General features: G+C 40.4%; 1 protein-coding gene across 1 annotated transcript; it reads right to left on the bottom strand.

Moving 5' to 3' along the window:
- Positions 1-10,198: 10,198 nt before the first annotated feature.
- LOC138873308 (secreted RxLR effector protein 161-like) lies at positions 10,199-10,843 on the bottom strand. The gene is made up of 2 exons (XM_070151761.1): positions 10,606-10,843; positions 10,199-10,305 (listed from the first exon to the last, which is right to left on the bottom strand). The coding sequence occupies exons 1-2, from the start codon at positions 10,841-10,843 to the stop codon at positions 10,199-10,201; spliced, it is 345 nt and encodes a 114-aa protein (XP_070007862.1).
- Between the last annotated feature and the right edge of the window lie 1,233 nt (positions 10,844-12,076).

Below are 12,076 nucleotides of genomic sequence, written 5' to 3'. Positions count from 1 at the left end.
TTCCCCCAGATTCTAGGGATGCAATAGTTTAGCATTTTTATTTCTCTCCTTTTTGTTTCTTACTTCAAACTTTTGTATTTGTGCTGCTTGGCACGTAATTATATAAAAATACTTTTTCGTTTAAGTATTGGACAAGTTTTTCTCTTTGCATCGAATTATGCAAGGCTTCGGGTGCAGTTTTCCTCAATAGCATTTGAATTCCGAGCATAAATTCTTCCGAAATCAACCATTTATTGTGAGAGTGTCATAAGAGTGTGCCTTCTTATGTTTACGGTGCTCTTCAAAAGGATGTCTCATGTTCATTCCAGCATTAGCATTTGAAGTACTTGTTTAACTTTCAAATGATAAAATTAATTCATCGTTCGGACAAGAAACAAGATAAAAATAAAAGGACTTTACTTAATTCCTTCCATTTTCGAAAGTCCATAAACATTTGTTGTGCGAAAAAGAAACTGCCACTACTTGTGGCTAATTTGTACAACTTATTTCTATGAGACTGGCCGCGCAGTCCCTGGTCCCGATGATACAAATTTATTCCCTAATTGGGATAAAAACTAGACGAAGGTAAAAAGAGTGCAACATATACTTTCAGTATAGGCAGTGCTCATCGGCAATAGTATCTTTTGAGGTGTGCCACATTCCAGTTGCTCGGCAACTTTACTCCGCCTTGATTTTTCAATTTGTATGACCCTTTCTCGGTGACAGCTGAAAACCGGTATGGGCCTTCCCATGTCATACCTAGCTTGAGCTCCTGGTGTTTTGAGTTACTTTCCTTAAAACCAAATCTCCTACTTTGAAATAATGGAGGTTGACTCTTCGATTGTAATATCTTCCCATTCTCTGTTTTTGGGCTGTCATCCTTATATGCGCCAAGTCCCTGCGTTCGTTGAGCAACTCCAATATGACCAATAATGCTTCGTCATTTGTTTCTTCGTCCTCCCGGAAGTATCTCAGGGTAGGTTCTTCTACTTCCACCGGGATCAAGGCTTCTTCTCTGTATATTAGAGAGAAAGGAGTCTCCCTCGCGCTTGATTTGGTCGTTGTTCGATACACCCATAGTACTCCCAGCAGCTCTTTGGGCCATTTGCCTTTGGATGCTTCCAATCTCTTTTTGAGATTTTGGATAATAAACTTGTTTGTAGATTTTGCTTGACCGTTTGCGCTCGGGTGGTAAGGTGATGATGTGATTCTTTTGATTTTAAGATCTTCAAGGAATTTTATGACCTTTGTGCCTATAAATTGTGGCCCGTTGTCGCAGGCTATCTCTTTTGGTATCCCAAACCTGCAAATTATGTTCTAGCACAAAAAATCTGCTACGTCGCGCTCATCGATTTTCTGGTAAGGACCTATTTCAACCGACTTAGAAAAATAGTCAATTAAAATTAAGAGAATCCTACCTTACCAGGGGCGGGGTGGTAGCGGACCGACTATGTTCATTCCCCACTTCATTAATGGCCAAGGTTATAGAGTCGAGTGTAATAACTCTATCGGTTGGCTACCAACGGTGTATGGCATTGACACTTATCACATTTCCGAACATATTTCCTAGCGTCTTGTTCCATCCGGGTCTAGTAATATCTTGCCCAAATAAGTTTTAATATCAATGAGTCCGCACCCGAGCGATTTTCACAGATTCCTTTGTGAACTTCTCTCATGACATAATTAGCTTCGGAGGCTCCGAAGCATCGGGCCAACAGGCCTTGAAAAGATTTTCTAAACAATTGACCTCCCCTAAAGCAATATCGAGTTGCTTTCGTGCGCAGCGTCCGAGATGCATTGGGATCTTCAGGTAGATTTATGTGCTCAAGATAGTCAAGGATCTCATTTATCCAGTCCCAGAACAAATTGGTCGTGTTTACTTCATAATAGGCGTCTATGTCCAATACCAAATGCATAAGCTGTATGACCATACCAGAGTCTGATCACTTCATTTTTGTGGACGATCCTAAATTGGCTAGTGCGTTTGCTTCCGCCTTTTCTTCCCTCGGGGTGTGTATAATTGACCATTCCTTGAACCATGCAAGTAGAGCCTAGACGTTCACTATATATTGTTGCATGAGATTCTTTTGGCTTCCAAGATCCCGTAGACCTGATTTACTACCAATTGGGAATCATATTTGATTTCTAAGACCTTGGAGTCTAGTCCTTAAGCCAGCTCGAGTCATGCAATCAAAACTTCATACTCGACTTAAGAGGAACAATTCTTATGTCTTGTCTCAGGGTTTCTCCCGAAGGCATGATCAGCACTACGCCGAGCTCGGACCCTTTCACATTGGAATTTCCATCCATGAACAAGGTCCAAACTCCTGACGTCGATTCCGATACTGTCACTGCTTCTTTGATAGCCAAAGGTAGCAATCCTGGACAGAAATTGGTCACAAAGTCGGCCAAAACTTGTGATTTAATCATTGTTCTAGGATTGTACTCTATGTCAAATTCACTCATTTCGATTGCCCACTTGGCTAGTCGCCCTGATAGTTCAGGTTTGTGAAGGATATTCCGTAGGGAAAAGGTTATCACCACGGCTATCAGATGGCATTGGAAATAAGTCCTAAGCTTTTGAGCGGCGACCACGAAAGCTAAGGCCGATTTTCCCAGATGTGGGTGGCGAGTTTCCTCTCCCATTAAATTTGTACTAACATAATAAATAGGAGATTTCGTACCTTTGTTTTCAACGACTAAAATGAAACTTACCGCTACCTCCGAGATTGCTAAGTAAATCAGCAATCGGTCGACAAATACCTTTTTAAATCCTTCAGAGCATGCTGGCATTCCGAAGTACATTCAAAGTTGTTCTTCTTTTTGGGAAGTGAAAAGAAGTGATGACATTTTTCTAAAGACCGGGAACTCAACCTGCTTAATGCGACTAGTCTTCTTGTCAACGTTTGAAGCTCTTTCACATTTGATAGCTAGTCAAGGATGTCTTTGATGGATTTAATTTTATTAGGATTGACTTTGATCCCCCTTTGCGACACCATGAACCCAAATATTTTACGGGAGCTGACTCCGAATGCACATTTTTCGGGGGTTAAGCTTCATGTTGTGCTTCCTTAGAATGTCAAAGGTCTCTTGTAAGTGTTTAAGATGATCACCTATGTTCAAAGACTTAACCAACATATTATCTATGTAAATTTCCATGGTTTTCCCTATTTGTTTCTCAAACATTTTGTTTACAAGCCTCTGATAAATGGCTATGACGTTCTTTAGCTCGAAGGTATCACATTATAGAAATATGTGCCAAAGTTCATTATGAATGAAGTTTTTCCTGATCCTCTGGGTTCATCTTGATTTGGTTGTACCCGAATAAGCATCGAGGAAGCTCATTAACTCGTGCCCTGCCCTGCCATCACATCAATCATTTGATCAATGTTTGGCAATCAGAACGAGTATGTGGGGCACGCCTTATTTAGATCTGTATAGTCTACGCACATGCGAAGTTTATTTTTCTTCTTAGGAACTACTACTATGTTAGCTAGCTAGTCAGGATACTTTACCTTCCGGATCGAACCAATATTAAGCAAACGAGTTACCTTTTCTTTGAAGAATTTGTTTGTGACCTCGGTAATAGGGCATTTTTCTGCCTCACCGATCTAAACTTAACTTATGCACAGCCACATCTGGTGCGACCATGAAAAATAATCAATTTTAAATTTAAGACATTTTGTGAATCCTGGCCTGAGCTCGGGGTTTAGTCCTGTCCCCAAGTGAAACTTCCTCTCCAAGAACTTTTCAAACAATGCGACTTGTTCGAGTTCTTCCACTGTGGACTTTATTACGTCCCTTTCTTCTAGTACCTGGAAATATCTTGGTGCCTGATAGGATTCCGACTCCTCATCCTTCTGGTTGACTTCGTTCAGCATATGAGCATACGTCGGTTCCTATAATTGCTATGTTGCATGATCCTTCCCTTTGCTACTGGAAACTGAGATCGTGTTCATTTCCCTTACCGACGGTTGGTCTCCTTTTATTTTTTAATTCCTACGGGAGTTGGGATTTTCAACAGTTGATGATATGTTGATGGCAGAACCTTCATCTTATATATCCATGGTCTCTAAATGATAATATTGTAGCCCATATCATCGTTTACTACTTCAAAAAGGATCGTCTTCATTACTACTTCAGCATTCGTAGGCAACAAAATTTCTCCTCGAGTTGTCATGCTTGCAAAATTGAACCCAGCGAGAAGATTTGTGGTCGGATGATACTTCGGTCAACTTGGCTTGCTCCAGTACTCTCCATTGGATAATACTAGCTGAACTTCCTGGGTCTACCAAAACATGTTTAATTTAAAATCTAAAATATTAAGAGAAATTACTAGGGCATTATTGTACGGTAGTAAGAGTCTATCTGCATCCTTATCTATGAAGGTGATGTCGTACTAAGTGACTTCCCGGAGTCTCTTGCTATGAGCCACTGATACCTTTGTCCTTTTCACTGCCAAGAATGTTATACTATTAATCTCGTTCCCCCCAAAAATCATGTTGATCATCAGACGAGGGGGATTTTCTTCCGCTTTCAAGGGTTTTGGGTTATCCCAGTTGAGGACGTAGTCGTTCTTAGCTCGGTCGCTTAAGAATTCTCTTAGATGGCCATTTTTCAGCAATGTTGCCACCTCCTCACGCACATGCCGACAGTTCCCAGTTTGGTGGCCTTTGGTTCCATCGTACTCGCACCATAAATTAGGATCCCTCTAGCTAGGATCAGATCTTATTAGCCTCGGGAACCGTGATTCCTTAATGCTCCTCATAGCTGACACTAGTTCCATTATGCTAACGTTGAAGTTGTATTCGGATAGCCTAGGGTAGGAAGAGTATCAGAAGCCCATATCACCTTGTCCTGCAATGATCTATTATTTCGGTCGAGATCAGTTATCTTATTGGCACTGAATCTATCCACCGACCGAAAACCTCTGTCTCGTCCTTCGACCCTTTCATAGGGCAAAAATCGACCTCTAGATAGCCGTCGATATATGTCAAAATCATCCTTTGACTTCTTCGTATTCTTCTCCCGGTCCCGACCCTTAGTTGATCTTGGGAAATCGAGCTAGGCATCCTTAATTATCTTCGGCTTGTACCGGTTGTGAACATCCGCTCATGTTGTTTCCTGGATCTTGAGAAGACTTTTTTTCAATTTTCAAGAAGCGTCAAAACTTTTCGGATTCAACCTTTTAGTAAATACTTCAGCAGCCCATTCGTCTAGTACGACCGGTAACAACATCCTTTCTTTCTGGAATCTGGTCACGAACTCCCACAACAATTCGGACTCTTCTTATACAATCCTGAATATGTTGGCCTTTCGGGCATGTACCTTCTTGCCCCCAACACGGGCCTTGATAAAAGAATCCACAAGCATCTCTTAGGAATCTATTGAGTGCTCAGGTAAAAGTGAATACCATGTCAGGGCCCATTTCGTGAGGGTCTCCTCAAATTTATTCAGTAAGACTGACTCAATCTCGTGCGGAGTTAAGTCGTTGCTCTTCACCGCCGTTATATATGTGGTGATGTGCTCCTAAGAATTCGAAGTCCCATCATATTTCGGCACATCCGGCATCTTGAACCATTTTGGGATCAACTCTGGTGTCGTGCTTGGTTTGAACGACACCTGGGTGTATTTCTTTGAGTTTGGTCCTTTCAATACTGGTGGTGCACCCGGAATTTGATCCATTCGGGTGTTTATTACCATCATAAATTGCATAAATTCGATTTTAAATGGATCATTCTCATTGTTATTACTAGATCCGCTATCATTCTCTCCGACTTTAACGAAGTCGACTTTGCCCCTCGGGGTGTTGTTGTCAACCCTCATTGTTTGGTTTGCGAGAGCACCAGGAGGAATTGATCCTCATCCATTCCATTGTTGGAAGCACTCGACAACGCTTGCCTCAAACCCGTTATGACCTGATCCTGTTGTGAGAGGTGGCCCATAATAGCCTTTTGTTGATCCCTCAGGATTCTTACTGTTTCAGTGATGTGCTCGTCTTCAACATCATCAAGAGTTGCCTCTCGAACATGTCTTGGATATTGCCCGTCGTTGACCGGAGTGGCCTTGTCCCCCTCGTTGCTGGTATCACTGATTGAGTTTTTGATGTTCTAAACGTCAATACCACATAAGAGGGGGGTGATTTGTGTGGTACCCAATTCTCGCTCTAAAAGAACATGGTTCTTCTAGGTGTTCTAACTACTACTGTTTGTAGAATATAAAGTACATAAAATAAAGAACACAGAGATTTTTACGTGGAAAACACCTGGCTCAAAAGGTGAAAAAACCACGACCTACTACTCAGTAGGATTTTTCCAAACTTCCACTTAAATCACTGAGCCAAAATAGCATTTACAAAAACTCTTTGTAAACCTAAGGATTAACTCTAATCCCTTGTAGCACACAACCTCAACTGTTGCGACAACTTCAAGTTAGCTTATAACTTGAACACTCAAAGTACCTAATATAATTGCTTCTATGAAAGCTAAAAGGTACAACTTTATACCATCTACTACAATTGAACTAGAATAAGAAAAAACACAATAGAACTGGTTCTTCTATCTCATTCAAGTAGCTTCAGGAGTGCACACTCAAATCTCACATAAATTGCTTGCAAAATTGCCTTGTTCTTTTGCTTTCAATTTAGTTTAACTTCTGTGTTTGTGCAATACCTGTAAAAGAGAACAATCACTGACATTTAATAGGTTATAAATCAGAGTTTGATTGGGACTCAATTTCTGATCTTCTATCGTAGTTGAGTCCTTGAAGATATCAAACTCTAACACTCTCTTTTTCCCGATTGTGTTCTCTTCATATAAGGAGATTTTTTCCCCTTATCCAATATGCAACCTTTTCGATCAGATCAGGAGATATTACTGCTTGATCAGTAAGACTTATCTCCTTCACGTGCATCTCACATATGTAGGTTGATCATGACAGTGCTTTACAAGATGGACCTGGTCCATGACTGAGTTCATTTGTCATTCTTCAAAACTTCACCTGTTCTTGGGCCAACAAATTCCCCCTTTTTGATGATGACAAACTCTGTGTTTTTTACTGATCAAAAAACCTGTAAGAACTCAGCTTAACCATCAACACTAAACGTAGAAAATTTTCTTTTCATCAAGGACCAGGTTAATTAGGTTATAAATATCACTTATTTCAGAATAATGTGTAAAGCACAATATTTCTTCCCCCTTTTGGCATCATCGAAAAGTTGCATACACAGTGTGAATTCCATATTTTAATAAGTACTCATGGCCACTAGGGTAACTGCAAGTGCAATCATGGTGTAATCATCAGTAATCAAACAAACATATTTAAACTATCAAGGTCAGAATAATCATTGAACAAGAGAAAACAACAGTTTTCATTGAGAGAGATATGTTGCCACTAACAATCCATAAAAAGAAAGAAAAACATCCAAACCATGAGCAAAAAATAGAAAAATACCTAATCTGGGTCAGTGGGGGGGGGTACTAGAACTAGTTCAGGAGACAGAAACTAGGAGTCCTAAGGCTTGGCGGAACTGGAGGGTTGAGTTTGGAGAAGATTTAGCATGTTCTGAAGATTCCATCATTCTTATCCCTTTCTTTTGCAAGCTCAATTCTGAGACCATCCCTCTCAGCTTCCACTTCAACCACACGAGCCTTGAGCCTAGCAATTTCAGCATCCTTAGCTGCACATTCCTGAACCAAAGTCCTAACCTTGCTGTTGATGGGTGTCCTCAAGGATGAACCAGGTTCAACTGGGATGACATTGACTGGATAGTCACAAGCAAGAAGAGTTTTGATACCAAAGTGTTCTTTGCTCGAGGCCATTTCCCATTTCTTCAGAGGCACATTGAGCCTGTCTAGAACTGTGGTTAGTATGAAGCCATATGGGGTAGCATGAGCCTTGGAACCATTTATGACCCTGTCTAGCAGTTTGACTATGAGGGCAGGCTAGTTGATTTGCTTTCCTCTCTCCAGGCATTCTATAAGAACCAGATCCATGTAGTTAGTAGTGTGCCTTCTCTCCTGTCTTGGAAATAAGCACTTGTTGACAAACTCAAACACCACCTTGTGTTGAGGCCTCATCTCACTTTTCTGCACAACTCTGGCTTCATTCATTTCTCTGAATCACAGAACCTTTTGGTGATTTCAAGGGCAGTGGGGAGGGAGTCCAGGCATGTCCACCTTTGCCTAGTATAGTCATCAAACCCTTCAGAGGGTATATCCAGAATCTCTCCCAGTTTCACAACATCAAACTGCACTTGAACTCCTTTCACCTGGCTATTGACAACTCCATCCTTAACAGCAACATTTGCCATAAATTCAATCAACTCATTTCTAGCTAGCCTACCTTCCATCTGAAGGACCATGTCCTTCCATCCCTGAGCAGCCAAAGAGTCTACCAATCTCATCATCCCTGGTTCCACCAGGTCCTTCAACAATCTACCTTTTAAGATTTTTCTTCTGCCAAAAATGGCAAGCTTATCTTGTTTATTCTCAGATTCATCTTCTTCTTTTTCTTTTTCTTCTTCTCCACTCCGATTATCATGATCAGAAACTTTGGTTTGTTTAGCTTTTAATGCAGATCTTGTCCTCTTGGCTAGTGTGGGTTCAACAGCTACAAGCACAAAGGAGGACTTCTTGGAGGAAGTCTTGGGTTTCTTAGGCTTGGGTGTAGGAACCTCCACTGTTGTACCCCTCTCTTGATGGACTAGTTCCATCTCTTCTTCCTCAACAACCTCTGAGGATTCTGCAACCTTTCCCTTTCCCTTATCCTTTTTCATTTTCTTGCTTTCTTCTAAAGCCTTTTATAGATCAGCTTCACTCTGTTTTACCCTGATTCTTGTGGCTCTTCCCCTAGGCACTGAAGAGGCAGTAAGTGTTGGGGATGCGACTTTTCTTTTCTTGGATGGCTTGGGAACATTTGGGGCTTTTGGTATAGTAGCTTTGCGTTTATTTGGGTCATAACTTGCCCCAACCTTTTTCAGTAGGTCAGCCAAGATTTCTTCAGTAGATGAAACAGGTTCATCTCTTTGTTTGCTTAGATGAACCAACCCCTCAGTTGCTTCCCCAGAACCACTTCCCCCTAACTTCATGCCACTCTCATCTAACCTATCTTGTGCAACCCCACATAGAGCAAGAACTGCTCCCTTCCCTTTTCCCTCATCTTCTCCATATGCACTCTCTTTCTCTCTCTCTTTCTTTTTTAGACTTCTTTTTACCTCCACTCCTACTCATCTCAGGCAAATCAACATCCCTAATGGGTCCAACCAGAACAAACCTAGTTTCTAATTTTTCAACCACAGAAGAACTTACCTCAAAAAGAGATTCTTGAGTCTTTTCAGAGTCAGAAGACCCATGTCCATCTCCCTCAGTCGCGGATTGAAAGGATTCAGTCTCAGAGCTAGAATCAGACTTTGGAGCTGGGCTTTCTTTCACTTGGCTAGCTTTAAACCTTTCATTTAAAACCTTCCTCAAATCCCCAGATGCTACAGTTTTTCGAGCAAGCATTTTCTGCCTTCGAAACCTAGGTTTTGGAGATACACTGGGTGGAGTAGATGAGGATGAATTTGAGGGAGATGGTGGTAGAGGAGTGCGAGGATGATCTTGTAGGTTAGACATGATTCTTACTCTTGAGAGAATTTGGGAATTTTGGAGAAGAGGGCAATTAGAATTGAAGAGGAATTTTTGACGGTTTTAGAATTATGAAGAAGACTGGAGATGTGGTGTGTATTTAAAGCGAATTAGACATTAAATAAGTAATGACAACTTTTTTAGGGGTCAAATAGAAGTCTAATCAAACTGAAATTCTAGAATTTAATGATAGATTTGGCTTCCCTAGATATTAGGCGAAAATCACGGTTTAGAGTTCTAGATGGACGAAACTGGTTCAATGCTCAACGGATAGAATTTTCTAGAAATTTGACAAGTATAGGACTTCTGCTCATGATTGAATTATTAATCTTTCTAATTGTGCAGAGTATAGAAAACATACCTGAACTTTCATATGAACCCATACTGATGAACCAGGTTTTTCATATAGAACTCTCTTGAACATGCTTCGAATGCCATAATAGAAAAAATGTTGTAAGAGACCAGTGAGTCATATATACACATATCACAGGAGTATATTAATTAAAGTATGAAACTGAGTACGAATTAATTTAGATATTTACACAAGGTTAGAATTCCTAGCCAAATTTTTTATGCATTCTGAGATGGATCTATTAGGTGATCTTAATCATCCCTAATTCCAACCTATTCCTCTCAAAGTTTTCTCTACTCAGTGCTTTAGTGAAGATATCAGTAATTTGCTTATCAGTAGCACAAAATTCTATGGAGATCAAACCTTTATCATAGTTGTCTCTTAAGAAATGATGACTAACATTTATGTGCTTAGTCCTCTTATAATGAACAGGGTTCTTTGTCATACTTATAGCACTAGTGTTATCACAGAATATAGGAATGCAACCAACTTCAATGCCAAAGTCTACTAGCTGCCGTTTGATCCATAGCAATTGAGCACAACAAGAGGCAGCAACAACATACTCAACTTCAGCAGTAGATAAGGCCACTGAATTTTGCTTTTTAGTAGCCCATGACACTAGACATGAACCAAGGAAGTGTACCATACCTGAAGTGCTCTTCCTATCCACTAGGAAACATGCATAATCAACATATCCTACTAGATTGAAATTACTACATTTGGGGTACCAAAGATACAAATCAGTGGTGCCTTTCAGATATCTTAGTATCCTCTTAACAACAGTCAAGTGAGACTCTTTTGGATTTGCCTGAAAACGAGCACAAAGCCCTACACTGAAAACAATGTGAGGTCTGCTGGAGGTAAGATACAAGAGTGAACCAACCATACCCCTATACAACTTTTGATCAATTGATGAACTAGGTTCATCAATGTCTAATTTAGTGGCAGTTGCAATGGGTGTGTCTATTTCTTTTGATTCTTCCATTTTAAACTTTTTGATAAGCTCTTTTGCATACTTTTGCTGATGGGTCATGGTTCTATTAGGACTTTGTTTGATCTACAAGCCTAAGAAGAAGTTAAGCTCACCCATCATACTCATTTCAAACTCATTCTCCATTAATTTTGCAAAGTCCTTACTTAGTTTATCAGTGGTGGCCCTAAAGATTATGTCATCAACATATATTTGTACCACAAGGAGATCCTTACCTTTTTCCCTTAAGAATAAGGTACTGTCAATTTTACCTTTTTTGTAACCATGCTCCAATTGGAATTTGGACAGTCATTCATACCATGCTCTTGGGGCCTGCTTGAGTCCATATAGAACCTTGTCTAACTTGTACACATGCTCAGGACATTCTTTGCTCTCAAACCCTGGAGGTTGTTTTACAAACACTTCTTCTTTCAGGTAGCCATTCAGGAAGGCACTTTTGACATCCATCTGATGAAGAGTGAATTCCATGTGTGATGCAAAGGCTATGAGGAGTCTGATTGTCTTAAGTCTTGCAACTGGAGCAAAAGTCTCATCATAATCTATGCTTTCCTCTTGACTGTAACCTTGGACCACCGGTTTTGCCTTGTTTCTTGTAACTGTTCCATCTTCATCAAGTTTGTTTCTGAAGACCCATTTGTACCAATAACTGATCTGTGCTTGGGTATTGGAACTAGATGCCAAACTTGACTTCTCTCAAACTGATTGAGTTCATCTTGCATTGCATTCTCCCAATCTGTATCCTGCAAAGCCTCAACAACATTTCTAGGTTCAATAAGAGATAAAAAGGCATCAAAAGCATACAGATTCTTTAATTGTGATCTAGTTTTGACTCCATATGTTGGATCAATGATAATGTTCTCAATAGGATAAGAACTTTGGTACTTGTGAGGTTTTACAACCAACTGGTTTCTGCTAGATGTTTCTCCCATGTTCTGTTGCTGAGGAACAAGGTCATGAACAGGTTATTTTAGGGGATTTATTTCAATTTCTCTTTGATCAGTTCCCCCTGTCAGGTTGCCCTGGATGGAAGAACCTGTTCCATCACATGTTCCTTATTTTGGTGCCACTTTGACTTGTGCTGAGGCTTCAGTCAAATCCTTTACCAATTCAATGGCTTCATCTTCATGT

This window comes from Nicotiana sylvestris, chromosome 1, assembly GCF_000393655.2.
Source record: "Nicotiana sylvestris chromosome 1, ASM39365v2, whole genome shotgun sequence".
Classification (NCBI taxonomy): Eukaryota; Viridiplantae; Streptophyta; class Magnoliopsida; order Solanales; family Solanaceae; genus Nicotiana; species Nicotiana sylvestris.
The sequence above is the reverse complement of the archived record's forward strand: the minus strand, read 5'-3'. Positions and strand labels throughout refer to the sequence as shown.